Source organism: Pelecanus crispus, chromosome 4 (assembly GCF_030463565.1).
Source record: "Pelecanus crispus isolate bPelCri1 chromosome 4, bPelCri1.pri, whole genome shotgun sequence".
Classification (NCBI taxonomy): Eukaryota; Metazoa; Chordata; class Aves; order Pelecaniformes; family Pelecanidae; genus Pelecanus; species Pelecanus crispus.
Window position 1 is genome coordinate 55,740,451 of NC_134646.1, and position 18,875 is coordinate 55,759,325.

Below are 18,875 nucleotides of genomic sequence, written 5' to 3' on the forward strand. Positions count from 1 at the left end.
AGTTTTTCCTTCTGACTTGCAACATTCTTGTAGTAGTGGTTTTGTGGTTTGTTCTTTTTTTCTTGCACCTGCATCTCAAAAACCAAAATCCTATCTTTGTCTGCATGTTTACCTTTATTGTGCCTGTTTCTATTCTACATACACCCCAGCTATAGCCAGCAGCTTTGCAATTTCCTCAAGCTGTACAGAAAAACAAGGTCCTGAATCACAGCTGAAGCTCCAGGAGGAAGAAGGGGTTACATGACATGGTAGTATACTGGTGCCACATCACACTTACTAAAGGGAAGAAAAAAAGATGCCTGTTGAGAAATAGAGCAATTCTACTTCAATGCCCAGAGACAAAACAATAGAAATAACTGCATTTTCACCTTTTTGAAATAACACTCCATAGAAATAAAGGATATGATGAACACCGTTTAATTAAGAATTACAGCCATAGTCATGTCTCAGAATGGGAATTCAGTATTCCCACTGCAGAGTTCCACATCCATACTTTCTAGAACAAGGAAGGGAAAAGATTTGATAGTCTTTAATGCTTACATGATTTCCAAGATGCAAAATATTAGTGAAAACAGTAGTATCCTTTTTGCGTACTATGAACGTAGTGCTTACCGCTTTTAGCCAGAGAAGGGATTATAAATAAAAGTATCTGAACATTAGGGGAAGGGTAAAAACTATATCCAAAGTGTTTCACAGAGTTAATGCTTTCAAACAGTACTTCAACGCAGTAGAAGAGCAACAAATCCCCCCCAAAAGTTTCATTTTGCCCTGAAAGACATTTGAAGCAGGAGTGTAACTTGACATATATGGATGGCAGTTAATTACACACACACACGGAAATCCACCTTTTAAAATACAAATAGCATTTATAGTGTTTGATTCCCTTATACACAGGCACAAACTTTGCTAGCTTCTCTTTCCCTTTCTAGAACTTAATGAGACTGTGCAATACTGGAGCAGTAGTCTAAAATATCCTGTATAGTGAATTCCATAGTAATTCCTGATCCAGGATAGCAGCGAGCTATTAGCCCTTCAAAGTGCTTGTACTGTCGTATAAACTCATCTTGCATGGAATGCCACACAACCTGCCAAAGAAAGCAAACTTTAGGAAATGTCAACTGGTACAATGTATTATTATATGTGAACTACAAAATATTGGCTCATTAATTGATTCTCAGTTCAGGTGTCATTTTAAAACTAAAGCTTGCTAACAACAAAGTTCAGTAAACTGAGTTTCTGTATTAAAAAAAAGAAGTTTTTTACCCATTAAGTTTAAAATCTTTAACGTTTACAGGACTCCTACCAAATCGGCAAAGCAGAAAATAGTAAAGAAGAGGAAGTTGCCCTAAAAGAGGTATTGCTTTTGTCTTTAAAGAAAACACCCCAAACCAGAACAGGGCTACTAATTCACATTTCAGACTTTTAAAAAGTTGGTAATACATGCTTAACTCTTAAATCTATTTATCATTTACTCCAGTGAGAAAGTTTACAGAGTATAAGAAAAAAATAACTACCAGAAAAGACGTAATTGAAAGTCTATTCTGCTACAGTGTATCAGATAAATTCCGTACCAAGTTAACAGTTCATTTAAATCTAGTTCTCTTTACTTTCAGTGTATTTTGCAGAACAGACATCACCCATTAATGGACACCTAGGGAATCATAAAGGAAGTTTCTTTCTGAACTCTACCACAACAGTTCAAATCAATGTTACAACAACTAGAATGAGAGTGGGATTATAAAAAAAACTCCGCTCAAAATTCGTGGTTTTTCAGAGTTATGCTGAAGCTAGGCACTTCTCACAGAATACATATGCAAAAGCAGTAATAAAAGCCTTTGTGTAAACATCACAAGGTTTTTAAGCCATGATTTAGTTTACCTGAAGTAAGTTTTCTTCTTCACAGAGATGTTTATCTACCTTCTTGTAGAGATTATCCAAGCCCTTCTTCACTTCCTTACCGGGATACTCCTTTATAACTTTACGAAGCTCTTGTTTATTAAAGGCCAGTTGATAGCTTACTTCCTCTTCTCGTACACCTTGTGCCACACGAGCTTCAACACCTTCAAAAAAATGCTAACAAACAACAAAAGCATTAATGTTTATCACAAATCTAAACTAATTAACTTAATTTGACAAGCATATGTGTAGTTGAGTCTTGATTCTGCCTAACAACTGTTGTGTGTTCCCCCCATTTTTGTTTTTTTAATTTAGCACAAAGTAGTGCTCAGCCATAAACATTAAAGCACAGCCCAACAATACAGCACTCCATTAAGTGCTAGCATAAAACTGAAATCAATCATTTCTAGAAGCAATCAAGCTTCTCTTTGCAACCTTATAACTAACACTGAATAAGCCTCAAAATCTTCAATTAATGAAGCCATAGTCTAGGAAAATACTGAATCTTTCAGATACACTGAGCAAGCATCTGAATAGGATTTTCTCTACTTAAACCATAATTACACAACAGCAATATTTATTCGTAATTGCCCTCTCTTCTCACTGCCCCACACCAGTTGGCTCAACATAATAAAAATGGAGAGAAGTATGCCTATGAACATGTAGAGCCACACTGAGTTAACTTTCTTTATAGCACCCCATATGGTGCTGTGTTTCGGATTTGTGGCTGAAACAGGGCTGATAACACACCAGTGTTTTGGTTATTGCTGAACAGATCAAAGCTAGCCAAAGGGTATTCCACAGCATGTAACAAAATGCTCAGCTACCAAAAGTAGGGTTAGAGGAGGGGGTGGGAGTGGTGTGTGTCTTCCAGGTGGCTGTTGCTCAGAACCTGGCTGGGCATCAGTCTGCTTGTGGGATGCAGTGAGTGACTGCCTTTGCATCACTTATCTTCCTCTCTCCCCGCCCCCGCCTTCACTGATTAAACTGTCTTTATCTCCACCCCCAAGTGTTCACACTTTTGCTCTTCCTATTCTCTCCCTGTCCTGCTTCAGGAGGGGAGAGTGAGCAAGCAGTTAGTTATGTGGCAGCTTAGGTGCTGGCCAGTCAACCCACAAGTGGGAAGCTGCAATAAAGCATTTTAATTTTCAGAAAGAGAATACATCTTGGACTTTTCAGAAAATGAATGGCTGAAATCCTGCTCATAGAAAAAGCAATGAACAGAGGGAAACATTCAGTGGGCAGAACTGAGTATGAACCTAAGTCACCATTCAGTTTAACACTTAGTTCAACTCTGGACATACAGAACTTTCCTAAAAGTTTTCTTAATTGTTGAACAGTTCAGAAACTACAGTAATTTTCTCTGCAGTTGAGAAATACAACTGATGTTTAGTCAGTACAATTCATTGCCATGAAAATTTTGGTTTTTTTCATCCAAGACTGTTACCCTCATGAGTAGAGTACTCTTGCCAGGCACGCTCGAGTAAAATAATAAAATAGAGATTATAATAGATGCAGTGATAAAGAGATCAGATAATGCAAACTAAACACTTCAGAAAGACTACTCTGTACCATTTAAATGTATATAAACTTAAATATACTTACATTTAATTTCTCAAGAGGCTGTCCAAGTGAGTAGATTACATAAGACTGAAGATGATCAGTGTATTTCTGTTTGGCTTCTTTTTTCTCAGCCTCAAGACAAGAAATTTTCAAGCGAGAAAGTGTTGCAAAAATATGATGGAAGTTCTCCATCATGACCACATCCCTGGGTGTTTTCTGGCTTTCATTAGCTACTTTCTCAACTGAAATAAAAAGGAAGCAAAATACTTAAAACACCAAAAGGACAACCAAATTGAGAAAAACGTAACTGATAAACATAATACTGTCAGAAAAGGAATTTTGTAACGTAAGTAACAGATACGTACAGGCTCCAAGACCATGAAATTTGTATGCCAAAAAAGTCACTTATAAAAAGATACAAAATAGTGACTACATACAGTTATTTACGTAAGTGAGAAACAACCCACATTCTGTGGATGCTTACAAGCATGCTTTCATTATCCCTAATAAATTTCATGTGACAAAACTATTTAAGAAAAGTCTCATTCCCATTCCCCTCTTTGCTAGAACAAAAATCTTCAGTAAGGTGGTGGGTTTTTTAAAGTGTACTTCCCAGTCTCTCAATTTTTGCTTAGCTTATTAGTTTTATGGTCAGAGTTACTGTCAACCCCCAAGTTTAATAATAAAAATGGATAATCCCACATGTACGTCTCTTACTTTCATCCCCCCAAAAAAACCCAGGGCAGACAAAAGAAATTCTACGTATCATTCCCTTATTGCACCTAAAAGCAGGCTGAAAGAGGATGGTTTCAAAGAGCACAGTTAAGTCTCTATGCCCAAGAACACTGAATTGCCAACTAGGAGAAGTCTGCTACTGCCAATTTTGTTCTCCCATAAAATGTTCTAACTGCCCCCGCCCCGCCAATTCTACCTGCAGTACTACATCTTTTTGACCTGTTTGAAACATTATTTGTAAATTAAATATCCTACTGCATTAAACATACTGCTTGCACTGTATTTTGTACATAATTTTTACTTTTGTTTCATCTTCATTCTTTACTTCTATTCCTTATCCTCCCACATCATAATTCTTTGTTCTTTTTTAAGTTTGCTCTGTACTTGTCCAAAACAGATTTTTTTCTTCTTTGGTGTTTGACTGGCATAATTTTGAACCCCTTTTAAAATATGCTTTTCTAATTTCTTCCTACACTAGTTATTTTATTGTTGTATAGTTTTGCCTGTCTATTGGTGTTTGCTTAGTTCTATCATTTGAACAATAAATTCTTAAGGACAGAAAAGTTGGGTGCAGTCAAATAAAAAAACATTTTCAAAATTTACTGTCCTATCAGCTGGGATGCTCCTGCTGACTACATATGGACTCGAGTCTACTGTACTATGAGGTAATGTCTCTTCACAATTTCCTAGTATGTTCAGAATCACTATGCTATAATTTCCTCAAACTACCTTTATTGCCTCTACTGTCTCCTCTTGCTCAATCTTGCCCTAAAAAAAGAGGTAAGTCTCTGGTTGGGAATTACTATACATGGAGTTGTTTGAAAATTTGCAGGTAAATCAGCACGGAGAGGTCTGTCCACCTATTTCCCCCCCATTTTAAAAGGGAAGAACAATTTTTCCAGAGTTCATTGGCTTGCATATTCCACCCCCCTGCCCCCCTTTTTTTTTAATGTTAAATAAAGCCAGTAGAACAAGGGTGTAGCTGCTGTTTTTCCAGACTATAGCTGGGAAAACAGGAAGGACTGGAGAGACATTCTACTGTGTCAGGCTAGGACACAAAGGACCTAATCTGCCAAGAAAGGGTCAAATTAATAGCCAGAACTCCCGTAATTTATTTTAGACAGGGCTGTGAAGATAAACAGTATTAGGGCCAAATGCCAGGGATCCCATCCAGATTCATGTCCTCGTTTAAGCTACACTGTGGGAGAAAAGACAGGAAACCACTTCAGATTGAGCATGTTGGGTTGCTACCATCTCTTCTCTCCCTCCAGAGTCTTAACCACTTCCCTCTGTCGTAACTGAAAGTTACTTTACAGGTACGTACAAAGGGAAACATCTACAGGTTGCTCTTAAAAAGTGTATCACAATTAAAAAGTTTACACTTGCTCTCCTACTGATAACAGAGATAACCAAAACTTCACCATCAGTCACATGGCTTGCAATAAAAAAAATTCTGTTAATTGGAGCAAAATTATATCTAAATAGGAGGAAACAATCATTTTAGTAACTATGACAACCTCAGAAGACCTACCACTGACAAAAACAGCTCTAATAAGTTTTATGTAGGCTTTATCTAGATCTCCTCGTCGTTCTGCATTTTTGAAAATTGATTCAGCAAGGGCTGCAAACTCTTCGAATTCAGCAACAAATGGAAGGATCCCAACTTTACTCTTCTTTGAGATTTTTACTTCATCCATCTGCTTCATTTGGTTACTCTTAAAATTTAAAACAAGAACAGATGTTAGCCTCTAAGATATGACTCTAGACCATGTAACAACTGATAAAAAAAGAAAAATGCAGACATACTGAAAAACTGACATTTATTCAAACATGGAAATATTCTTATCTTTCAATTAGTATATCTACTTAGTCTTCCTCTCTTTTTACCCTCAAAAAATTGTTAAGAAATAAAATAATTGGAAATAAAGGAAGATGGGAAAGTATAATCTTCCAGCTTTTATTCTCCTTTGTTTACTTTAGTATTGGGGGGGGAGGAAACACAGGGACACCAAGGGAAAAAAAACAACCCAACTTATCCACCAAAAGCAATTAACAATTTTCATTCTATAATCCAACAAGGAACTTCATTTTTTCTGATTCAGCCAAGCTAACAATTAATTTTGCTACAGGAAGTTTCTTTAGTCTTCTACTGAAATTTTATTTCTGAGTATAATCCAAAAAAATCAGCTTCAAAATGTTTTAAACATTAAACTCATCAAGAACGGTCAGTCATATTATGTTGGCCTAGTGTCAAATTACACTTATGACTATAAAAAAAAAAGTTATACCAGCAACTATGTTTTCACTAAACTTGCCATTATTTCATATAATGGTCATATTGTATTAGCAAAAGGAAGTTTCTGACAGTAGAAGCTGCCTCTCCTACTGCCAAAAGATTTGCTATTTTATCTAAACCAAGTTTTTGTTAGATATAAGACAGAAATAACTGAACACATGGAAGAGATGTCTATTTGGTATATTGTGCTTAAAGGGGAAAAGCAAAACCCTTGTAAATCCATGGGGTTTTGTTTTGGTAAGTAAAAAAGACAGAGAGCTACAGTTTACTTGTCTGGCTTCAGTCATCTCAGTAAGAGTACAAGTTTAAACAAACAACTAAAAATGTCAGCTGGCTCACAGCAGTGAAAGAGTGGTCATATTTCTTACAAATAGCTAAGTATTGAAGAAAACTGGAATGGAGAGAAAAAAAAAACCCACAACCACCAATTAGTTTATCTTTTTTGAAGGTTTGGCCAGTAGAAGAGCAATAAAGTTACTCCTTTGCATTTCAGATTAAAAGCAAAAATTTAACTATAAAGAAATGCAAAATCAAACTGGGTAGGAGTGGGCTTCCTATATTATAGTTAGCTTAATCAGAATAAGTAAAGAACTTACAATGCATTTATCAAAGTTCCTTTTGACAGTCACCAAAACGTTTCCAAGTGTTGTGCTGAGAAAGGAAGCTGGGTCCACATTTTGTGCTGTCCATACATGATGACTCATCTTAACTAACATATAAAGGGAATTAAAGCTATCAATCTTGTCCCCCAGCGCTATAAGATTATTCAGCTCAGGTTCAATACAACGAAATATTTTTGTCATCATTTGTCGGATCATGTCCTTCCTATTAAAAATGCATAAGATAAAAATATTACTCTGACAGTTTACTAGGCTATTTTACATGTTCTTTGATAACATTTTTAGGATAAATTTATTGGACATAGTAGTCTCATTTGCATTCAACAAGTCTCATGATTTTCAGAATGCTGCTAAGGGAAGAAATGCAAATGCCACACAGTAAAAATCAGTAGTTACAGGTATAAAATATTCCAAAAAGTATTTTCTGTGTGGAAGCTGCCGTGCACTCAAATTTAGAACTTCGCTAAGCATATTTTCCAAAGCATATTTTACATATTACAGTCCCTAGTTTCACTTTGCAAACTATTAGAGAATTAAGCATCTTTTTTTATACTACTGTAGACAGAAACATCCATCCTATATACAAAAATTTTTATATTTACTGACACATTCAGTGTCTAGGTACAAATTAAGAGTTCACTATTCATTTTCACTAAAAAGGAACAATTTTTGATTATAGAGAAAGAAGTTTTATATGCCAAATAAATTCACATGTAGTCTTCGGAATCAATAATATACAGCAGCAGCATACTCGGATGATACTGTTTGTGGAACACCAGAAGTGTATGAACGAGATAAAGTTCCTCCATCCATTTCCTCTGCTTCATTCTGTAAGAACAAGGAAGGCATATACAGGAAGCTGAAAGCTTGTCGCCAATTCTATATTTCAGTGATAAGTATATCTGACAAAGCCAACATAATTATCAGCTTTTTCCACCCCGCCTCCTCAAAGTAGCAAATACAGTGGGTTGCAAGGTGCTGGCAGTTTTCTGGTCATGTTCCCCAGAATACGGCACTATCCACAATTGCTCCCCATTGCCTTCCTACATAGCATGATGAAGAGTTTATTGTGATCTTATGAGGAAACAAAGTCATGGCAAAAGAAACATTTCAGTCCTCCTTTAATAGATTTTGTATTGGTCAGCCAAAAATAAAGATTCTGCCAGCTAACGCAGAAAAACAAACTACTGATCACCTGGATCACATAATTGCCAGATAAATTCAGAAGTTATCTTTTAAACAGGTCTCTTACGAGGCCTGTTCAATATTTTTTACTTCAGTGCCAGAATTAAGAGTCATACCGTTGTTGTTCCTGAGATGCTCTGATGTTGCTGTAGTTTGAAAAATTTACTAATGAAGTCCTGTTCTGCCAGACATAGAGGCTCTAGTTCACTTAATACTTGCTCGAAAATCTAAAATAAAAAGCCAGTTTATCAACACACCAAATACTACAAACAGTTAGTAATACTAATTTTAATTGTTGCATAGGATTTTATACTTTAGACTAAGCTTTAGAAGGCTTATTTCTACTTAATAGAAATGGAAACAGCTCATACTTATAACTTTAAAAGTGATACCTGCACCTTCAACATAGCCCCTCACAGCCTGAGGAAGGACTTTAGTGCTATAATGAAAACATTCGCATTTTAATAGTAAGCCATGGGTTCTGCCACCCTCTTTTCTGCCTGGGTTGCTGAGAGGAAGACAACAAAATTAAAGGCTTTAGGGAAGAAAAGCAGGTAAACTGTGTATGTAGGAGGTAACTGCTCTGTAGAAAGTTTCTACATAGCTGCTACAGAAACCAGCAGCAGGTTTTGTACTGAAATAGAAGTATTCATTATGATTTTTAGATTTAATCTAAAATGGAACACTATTTTGGCAATAATTCATTAAAATAATTTAGTTTTATTAATACGAACTACTGAAATTGTAAGTCAGGTGTTAGATGTACTTCTAATCTGTCATCTTTACACAACACAGAATTTTCTATGCAAGTATTTAAGACACGCAATAATTTACATAAATGAAACCAACCTAGCCATGTAGTAAATCGACACTACTGAAAATTACTCTAGGAAAAAAAAGAAATTGAAATAACATACTAGGTCAGCTCAATAGCTTACAACTCTGTATACATTAGTCACACTCACATGTGCCCAATGGGTGTGAGATAAGTCAGAAGTTGAAAAAAACTAGCACAATACTCGTATAAAATTGTTTTATAAAGCTATCATTTTAATTCTAGACAAGTTGCTGCTGCAGGTATGGAATAACTGTTTCAGGCATATACTACTTCCTCCCAGAAAAACACTGAGCAAGGATTTGAAGAAGTCAGAAGAAAAATACTCATCTCCATCAAATAATTCAATAGAGAACAGGAAAATTCTTTTTATCTCTCACTCTGGTAACAGCTCCTTTTCCTCAGTACTGAGGAGTTAATTCCACAAGAAGTAAGGAGTACTGTCACTCTGAAAGGTTCGGGGTGGCGGGGGGAAACAGATGCTGAGGACAGCAGGTTTGTAAACAGATGCTGAGGACACTCCAATAACAACTTAGTGCCATTGGTTAAAGCTGAAAACTGATGATAACTTTTATGTGAAACCAGTATAAATAAAATTTTAGGGCCATGCCCAAGTCCTGGCTAAAAGATTATGCTTTCTTATCTTTCACTTTTGCTTACATACTGGCAAAATGTGACAGAACACAAGAATATTTGCACTGAGGAAAGGAAAAAAAAAAAATCCGTTGAAGAATCCATCAGTTCAATTCCTATTTGCTTTAAAAATGCATATTGGGCTTAAACTTAATAGACCATTTTTTATGCTTGATATTCTTTACAGATCACACTAAGCATATAAAGGAACTAAATGGAACCTTGTACTCAGACAATAATACTCTGATCTACGTATTTCTTAGAAACTGCCTTTATTAGATGTGTGGCGCATACAGAATTTGAAATTGGCATGTTTTAAGATTTAAACAGTGCAGATCGTTAAACTATACAAGAAAGATATGCAAGACACTTCTAATGCAAAACTAAGCAGGAATCCTACACAACATTTTGGCTTTACCTTATCAAATTTCGTTCTATCAGCTACATCAAGGTCAGAGGCAGACATGTTTCCCATATCCAACAGTGAGGACGACTGAGACCTACGGTTTCCCGAACTCTGAACAGACAGTTTATTTAGGCTAGAAGTAGACCCAGTCAGTTTTCCAGAACTTCCATGAAGACCTGTGAAATAAAGACACTATGAAGGAGTGAAGCAAAGGCAGAATAAAATACTCAAAAAGAACAGGTTCATTACAGAATGTATGAGACAAGAGTTGCTAGTAGTCCTACATTAAAATCAAACAACGCAATTTTTGTCTAAGCTGCAAATGCTTTTCCTATAAACACATTCTTTTCTCATTACAAGGTACCTGAAACACTCTAGCAAGTTTAAAAGTACAAGGTAGCTATACAAGCCCTCATTGTAAAGCATGGAAAAAGGTATAAAAGGAACAAAACTGTGAAATATAGGAACACTGGGACAGATATTCTCCTTGAAAGCTTGGAAGCAAAGACCAGCTGTGATCTTTTGTGAACATACTTTGGACAAAGGCTGCCATAAGCAGAAGAATTAATCCACAAGAGGGGAAAATAATTAAAAAGTTTCATATACACACAGGCACTTTTTCATCTTGAACTTGATCTTTCTGTTGTTAACCTCCTTTTATCTACATAGGTTCCTCCAGTTATTTTGCTGGATCTACAATCCCATAGTAACTCTACTGCTAATGCTCCCTCTCCTTTTGATCATAATGAACAGCATTTCTTCTCGATATCATAGGACCTTCTCTTAGGTGAGGAGCATATCTTTTTATTTTTATTTTTTCCCAAATTGTCAGAAATGTTGGAACACGACGGACAAAGCTAGTAACAAAAAAAGACCAAGAAATCGTCAATATTTGACCCCCATGTAAATGTCTTGCATTTCAGCCACAAAGAAACTTAAATGCAACCCTGCAAGTTTAATTAAACTGCTATGGTGGTATCTAGTCTAGGGACACAAACAAGACAACGTCTATAGATCTAGTAGAAGTTGTTACCTCAACCTACTGGAAGAGTTGGAAAACTATGACAAGCTCTCAGGCACAAACATATTTTTTTAGATCAACTGGTAGCATGGGAAAAATCAAAAGATGTTGCCTTTACCTGCAAACCTTCTCAACTTCTATGTTGGGCCATTTTAGCCGTGCTTCCATTTTTGCCTTGCAAAAACAATGATTCTGCTAATGCTTGTTTCGTTCTGAACGGAGTGCTTCAGTGTTAGGTAGATTTTTGATGATGCAGCACTACATCTTTACAGTGACACACATGCATTGACAATACCAACTAATGCAACTAGTTATACTCACTCTCAGTTTCCTGTTTGACAGCACTTTCTTTTCGAGGCAGTGTAGCTGGGATGGATTAGGTTGCAAGCATCAAAGACAAAGACAAGTTAAAATGCAGTTTGCACAAACCATGCACAAGATGCAAGTTAAGCTCTAACTGGAAAGAAACATGCAGAGAACTATAAGCAGCAAGTAACTACATTGCAAACACATTTAGTTGGAGAGGTACTGTTCTAGAAATTCAGTATCTAACCTACATGGAAAACAAAGTTAAATTTCTAGGTATTAAACTTTACTTTTTCTTATACAGTGTGTTCAAAGAAGATTTTTGGTAACATGTATTTAAGTTCTCCCAAATTGAGAAGTCCATTGAATTAGGGTTATATTTGTCAGAGTTAATATTGCAGAAGACTCAGTTTCCAAGATCAATAATCATATCAATAATGGACGTGAAGAAAATAAAATGTATTTATTGAATTTTGTACTGAGTCAGAGATATTGTCCACCTCTTCACTTTAAAAAACACACACCAATACTGCAAAATCATTCATATTGACAGTAAGACTGGACAACCTTTTCTGTTGTTCGCAAATCAGCATGTTTACATAGAGAATATATCTTTTGTATTCATGCTGCACCAAAAATTTATGACTACAAATTCGGAGAGGATGAAAACAGTAAATATAGAGTAAAAAAATTTACAAGCTGGTTTTTTTTTTAACTTTTCCTGTTTTCTGCAGAATAAAACAGTTTCCTCAAGCGGACTTCAGTATGAAATTTAGACTAACTGGGCATTTGTAGTAAATAGAGAAACCCTAACCAGTAAAAGGCATTTGCATACATACACTAAAAGCAGTATGTGGTATTAAGAAGATCTTGATGAGGATGGATGCTACAAGCCCCCCCAAATGGAGCAGGCAAGCAGAACCTGCTGTAATAGAATGAGTAAATACTTCTAAATGCCACAAACATGTCTTAAATACCAGATGTTCTCAAGTAGGCAACACTACTGACAATTATAATGTCAAACTCAAATTTAATTCCAGCCTAGTTTTTAGATCTTGGGGATTTTGGGAGTTTTTGAAATAAAAGGTTTAGGCCTGATATATTTTGCATATCCATGTGTCATGTATTGGTCCCAATTCTTCATTGTCCTCAATTTCCAAATGTACGGGACTAGATTACAGAATGTGAAGAGCTACAGGCAAAGAGCAGGCCCTGGACAATCTGGGAGCCATAGTGGCTTTTGAGAAGCCACATCATATAAACATATGACAGCAGTAGCACTCTTTCCCACATTGATTTTTATGGTATTTAAGTGTCAAAGTCTTGGCTTAATCAGAAAAGAAATTAAAAAAAAAAAAAAGAAAAATAAGACTACTTAAGACACGTGTGAATGCTCACAACCCAGAATTTTTTTTGCCATAAAAATGCAGACGAAGAACCTTGCACTAGCACAGAATGCCAGAATTCTCCCAGCATCCCCTCTGCGTTTGAGGCATTCAAATAGCAGTAGTATTCCCAAAGCACAAAAAAAAGGCAAGAACACACACCAACACAGCTTGGAAACAGGTCATCTTTAGTGTCTGAGTACAACTGGAGCATTATGCACCTACACTATTCCTTAAGTTAACTGTTAAGAAGTCCTGTATTTTAAATTAATGTGCAACTAGTCATAGTACCACCACTACCTTCAACATAGAAACCTTTGAAATTACACCATTATAAGCTGTTACAAAATAAATACATAACTTGATATTTAAATGGTGAAATGAAATAATATTTGTGTAAGGAACAGCTTTTTAAACATGTCATTTACTTTCCTTCTTTATAAGATTAGTACTTATAGGACTGAAGTTTTTTTGATCCAATTCACTGTCAAATTCGCTTGTGGCCTCAAATATGTGGCCATTGATAACGATTACTTAATGGCTTAATTACCATTGATAACATTAATAATTCTAGGATAGTCCCCACTGGATACAGCTTCCAGTTTTGGCTTTGTGACTGGTTCCTACCAGCTTTCAGAGGACTGGGCACTTGGGTCAAGTTTTGCATGTCAGTCAGTCACCAGCAAGACTCAAACATAAACATACTCTTTGTACAACTGTGAAAGTGTAATATTAGAAAAGAAATCAAACAAAGAGAACTGATTAAAAAAAAAAACCCTTTGCTAATCTCCTCCTTGACTCTTCAGTACAAAGTTCAAACGCTTGAAATTTGCACAGATATACAACAGAAGCCTTTTCAAGGTGCAGCTCTTATGCTGGTGAATTGAATTAAAGGACCTCTTTCTCCAAAATGCCTGGTCACTCCATAACATTTACAGAAGTTAGGAAATTGCTACAAAAACTGTCTCCTCAAATAATGCAAATCACAGAAGAAGTGCCAGGATAAAGCATTTAGAATGTTTTAGAAATCAATTTATATTAGGATAAAGTGCTTTCTTCTTGTAATAAGATAGCTTTTCAAGATTTACGAATTTAACTGTTCTGGCGATGACACATTATGGCACCACTTCTCTCCATGTCCAACAGCTTGCCAAGACTTATCTTTCCAGCTTCCCCCTCCCTCAGTCAAGCCTCACCACTCTCCTGCTTTCTTCGTTCCATTACTTTTTGCTGTTCTCTACCATCAAACTTCAAAGCATAAGTTCAGGACCCAAAATAGGCTTGACAGAACTTACTAGTCAAAGCTGCACATAATTTCTGAATTTAGAATTTGGAAACTGGTGAACTGTGGCAAATATAAATATTTTAAACAAGTTTTGAAACAGTGCACTTGGAAATATACAATAGCCAATATATAAATACACCTATATCACTGTTGCTTTTTTAAAAGCTTCACCTCCATAGCTCACACTAGACTGTTTAATCCTAGCAGGAATACATACTCCCTTGAACGGAAAGACCTACAAGGTAGGAAAATATGATCTCTAGTCTCAGACTACATAGGTAAATCCCACTGAGAACAAAATGAAATACACTAGTTTCCTTAGGCAGAATTATCATTAAAATGAGCTGCTTCAAAATCCACCCAAAACTTATTAAAAGCAGAAGTCATAGCAGAAGGAACACAGACGTGCTGCCCAAGCTTTCTTTGATTGCAAGAGTTGATCTTCCAAATTTGTTCCAGTAATAAAGTAGGACAGTTCAAGTAATAAAATATGGTTGGTAATTTGTTAAAAACTGAGTGTAGATTTGAAAATCTGAGAAATACTATATTTTACCTTTCTATCTTGGCCAATTTCACAAGATTTCAGTTGTGCTACTTTGGCCTTGTGGAAGTCAGAAGTTTTACCAATCATATTTTTCATCCAACTTCTTCCACTTTGCCAAAAGTAAACAATTTTACACCATTATAAAATTGGCCCTAGGTGTTGTAATGAGTATTTTATAAGCAAATAATAAGATTCAAAGCAAGATATGCGCCTCCTGGAAGCTTACCAAACTTTTTTCCTTCTCTAGTTGTGCCTGTCATCTTGGTCTTGGCAACATCAAAGAAATCTTTTATTTCCCTTTCATACAGTCGTGATAAATAATCCATATAATTCTTAAAAGAAAAATGTAAAATTAGTTGACAGGTATACATGTTGACTTTGTTCTACATATTTATGTAGCATGCACAGAAATATATTCATGATATTTAAACAGGTTATATTCATTTTTCTAGTGAGTTCATTGAGCATCAGAAATTGCTACTTCTCCTCCATAAGGAAGGTTATGCAATGTGGTACATAAATATAGGATTACTAGTGGTAGAGCATCATAGAATTCAATTCAAAGATAGAATGAAGAAAATTCAACACCATTCTCTGTAGCCTCTTTTGCTAGACTCTTACTATGCCCCCAAAAAAGCAAATAGGATGCCATTCCGGCACATCTTCCCGAGTACATGACCTCCTTTACTACTATTGCCACAAGGAAAACAAAAGACCGGAAAACTTTGGGAGGCACAAACTCTGTGTGCCTACTTAGTACAAGATTCAGTCAATCCCAAAATAATTTGTTTGCAACACTGCCAAAAATAAGCTCAAATTTTAAAAAGACAAGAGGCACATCAATGGAAATAAGTTTGAAGATTGTCTGGTTTGTTTAAATTTTTAGTACAAAGGTTATAATAATGTTTTATTTATCACAAAGATCACCCAAGAATTTTTTTCCTACGTTCTTCAAAGTTTTGTTACCTAGCGCACATAATACATAAATATGTAAGTCTCTCAGTTTTTTATTAGAAGATCACAAAGACGTCAACCATTCATTGACCATTTGCCTTACAGTGAAGGCAAAAGAACAACTATTTCAAAGCCATTTGAAGAGCCTAATTTAAATCTTCCATAGTTGAGTTTTTAAGAATGACAGTACTTTAATAAAAGAAGACTTGTTCTGTAAGGACTACCTTTCCCTTAACTTCTATCTAAACATTTTCTATACTTCTGCAGTAATTTTTTTTGCCACTCTGTATCAGTTTTAAACAAGGTAGTTAGAAGTTACATATATACAAAGCCAAAATATTTCTATTTAATCTACTTTACAGGAGACCTCTTAAGTTTTTGATATTCTCAAGTGAAATGAAGGTCTACTGAAATAAAGATGTCACATAGGCAATAAGCACCTCAACATGAAAATAGCTTAATTATTTTTCTTACTAGACTGTAAAACGGCAAACTTGTTTTACATAAATATTAAGATTATCTTATGATACTTTAGAACAGAGACATAGAATCTTGGAGGAAAAAAAAATATACAGGATACAAATACCAAAAAATGAAGTTTCCTGTTCCAAAGAGGAACAAGAAGAGCAGCAGCAAATTAAATTTAATATAAGGGAATATTAAAAGGACATGCACATATACACAGCCAATTCTTTTGACTCTGAAAACCAGTATATTATGTACATTATCTAGCATCATTTGAGCATTTCACATACCTTTGTTAGCCCTTCGTATTTTCCATAATCTGTGTTCTTGAGCCACTCCATCAGTTTAGCATATCGAAGTAAATCTCTGTGAAATGGATGGTGATTGGGTAATGTCAATTCAGCAGAGTGCTGGGCAAGAGTAGAACTCTGATCGTGACCCTTGATAAGAGAAAGTATTAAAGTAAATCTGGAAGCACTCTACAGATGTACTAGAAGTTTCCTGAAAAACTTAAAACAAAGACAGCATCCCCTTCAGACAAACAGAAAAGCATCAAAATATCTTGCATAGAAACAAAGTCTAGAGACACAGATGAAAAGACGCCTAACATAATATGAACACCGAGATATTATAGTTGTGGCAAGTAATGCACCTTAGTAAGCTTGCTCATTGTAAGGCTCTTGCTGTTTACCACTTTGCCTTCAGGATGAGTCAATTTGGCATTTTTTTGCAAGGGAATGCAAGGTACACCTGAGTGAAGATTTAATGACAAGTGTTCAACTGTTTCTGAAAAATTCTAAGAGATTATTACATTATTTCTCTGAACAAACAAACAAAAAAATCCATAGCTGCTTCTTTTTAAAGATGTTCCCACATACTGTAAGACATTTCAAGTCCCCAGTCAATGGCCTAGGCGTTAGTGATGAGCTTTATGCTACACCTCTGAAAATCTGCTCCAATTCAGCCCACTTTAGTCCACTTTAGCCAAGCCTCGGTCAAGTCTTAAAAACATCAGTTCACACACGTTCTGTCTCCCTCCACACAAATGCAGACGCACACACACTTTCAGTAAACATTTACTGGAGTTAAACAGTTTACGACATGCAGCATAAACCAATCCATTTAACAGCAAGCTACTAACTTCACGCTCCTTTTCTCTGGCTTACCTCCTGAAAAACACGCTATCCTTTAAGAGAAGATCACACCATATTGCTTGAACAACATGTGATTTAGCTTCTTTAAGCTTTCACTTGCCTGAACTCACAAGTTTCCTGGGCAATTCAGGAAGCAAGCAAGGTAACACCACAGTTCAGCCATGTAGCAGAATACACAACCATTAGCCCTGGGTTAACGGAGGGGAGGATGGAACTTAGTTTCAAAATGGCTTTAATATTTTCTGTAAAGTCATTTTTACCAGGCTTGCAATAAATACAGCAACAGAAGCTGATCTTAGGTATAGTTTGTGCTATGGCAGCACAAAAAGATTGTCCTAATTGGTCTCCAGTTCCTGTAGCATAACATGGGGGTGGCTTATACAGGTCAGTCAATGTCAGTCCCTGACAGAAGAAGCATTCCTGGACAGTTCCATCTTGGATACAACAAGTTGGCAGAATACAAGCTATACAGTTTAAAAACTGCCTTAGCACGTCTTTAAGTTGGAACAGAAGCCAGTTGGGGTCACAGAATCAAAACTGAAGCAACTTTGACTCACCCTTCTCTATTGTATTGGGTACAATACAATACAATCAGTTCAAGTCTTTGGATAAAAAAAGCCCTAGAAGCTTCCACACTACATTCACAGATTTTTGTTTAAAAAAAAAAAAAATGAAAACACGAGTATTGATATTATTTGTAGAAGACTAATCTTTACTAAGTAATACAATGTGAACATGCCAGCTTCTGAATAAAGCCGGACTACTTTTTTGTATCCAACATGAACATGCACTTAAACTCCTGTTCTCTTAACTACATAAACTGAGACACAAATGGACACAAAGAAACAAGTGCTAGACAACTTCTTCATTTATTCTCACAAACAATGGGGAAGGGTCATACTGTTAATCTCCCTTCTAACAACAATCTTGTAGTCTGACTCCAGCAAAAAGCTAACTTTGTAATTATTGCAACCTATAATTTGGAACTGGAATCCAGGCATCATTAGCCACACAGCTGCTGATGCGATTACTGAGGTCGTGTACTTGTGGGCATGCATATAGAAAATATTTCCAACAGATCTTTGATAGGCTTTTATAAAAACTAGATATAAGAAACCATTTATGGTTCTCTCTCCTGTCCCCTGGTGTGCAACAATCCTACAGCATGCATTTTAATGTTCAAGTTCATTATAGTTTAAGATAATTTACCTGGTGGCTTTCACCACTTTCTTGAACTAAGTCAGTCCAAAAGTTAGTTCATGTCACTGCTAGGAAATACTTAGCTATCCAAGTTTTTATTGCTTCTTATATATAACAATTTTATTCATGTTCCTTTATTACATACAACTTTTTATTTTTGCTTAGTAGTTGCATTCTTCATAAAACTAGATGACAAATCCCCTCAAGATAAATTTCTCTCTCCAAGCCAACTTTTCCACAGGATGAATCATTCTGGTTGTCCTAAATAATGTCCTGTTCAAGTCTGCTGCAAAATATTATGGAGCTTCTAGGTGTACCTTCTCCATCTAGTTAACCAGCTTCCTCTCACTACACTACACATACTATAAATGCATGCATTTATACTGTTACCA

At 35.8% G+C, this 18,875-nt stretch overlaps 1 protein-coding gene across 5 annotated transcripts in view; it reads right to left on the reverse strand.

The window, feature by feature from the left end:
- Positions 1 to 420: 420 nt before the first annotated feature.
- Positions 421 to 18,875, reverse strand: part of EXOC1 (exocyst complex component 1) — a 32,332-nt gene continuing 13,877 nt past the window's right edge. For 2 of the 5 annotated variants that reach the window (XM_075709928.1, XM_009486390.2), the window contains 11 exons: positions 16,420 to 16,569; positions 14,937 to 15,042; positions 11,512 to 11,556; positions 10,182 to 10,345; positions 8,412 to 8,522; positions 7,862 to 7,938; positions 7,087 to 7,315; positions 5,726 to 5,909; positions 3,502 to 3,701; positions 1,879 to 2,073; positions 421 to 1,085 (listed from right to left, as the gene is read on the reverse strand). In XM_075709928.1, coding sequence (XP_075566043.1) covers positions 933 to 1,085; positions 1,879 to 2,073; positions 3,502 to 3,701; positions 5,726 to 5,909; positions 7,087 to 7,315; positions 7,862 to 7,938; positions 8,412 to 8,522; positions 10,182 to 10,345; positions 11,512 to 11,556; positions 14,937 to 15,042; positions 16,420 to 16,569 — 1,614 coding nt within the window. In that variant the 3' untranslated portion in view covers positions 421 to 932. Of the gene's footprint in view, positions 1,086 to 1,571; positions 1,652 to 1,878; positions 2,074 to 3,501; positions 3,702 to 5,725; positions 5,910 to 7,086; positions 7,316 to 7,861; positions 7,939 to 8,411; positions 8,523 to 10,181; positions 10,346 to 11,511; positions 11,557 to 14,936; positions 15,043 to 16,419; positions 16,570 to 18,875 lie in introns of all 5 variants that reach the window. The other 3 variants (XM_009486391.2, XM_075709929.1, XR_012831027.1) reach the window with 2 other exon arrangements.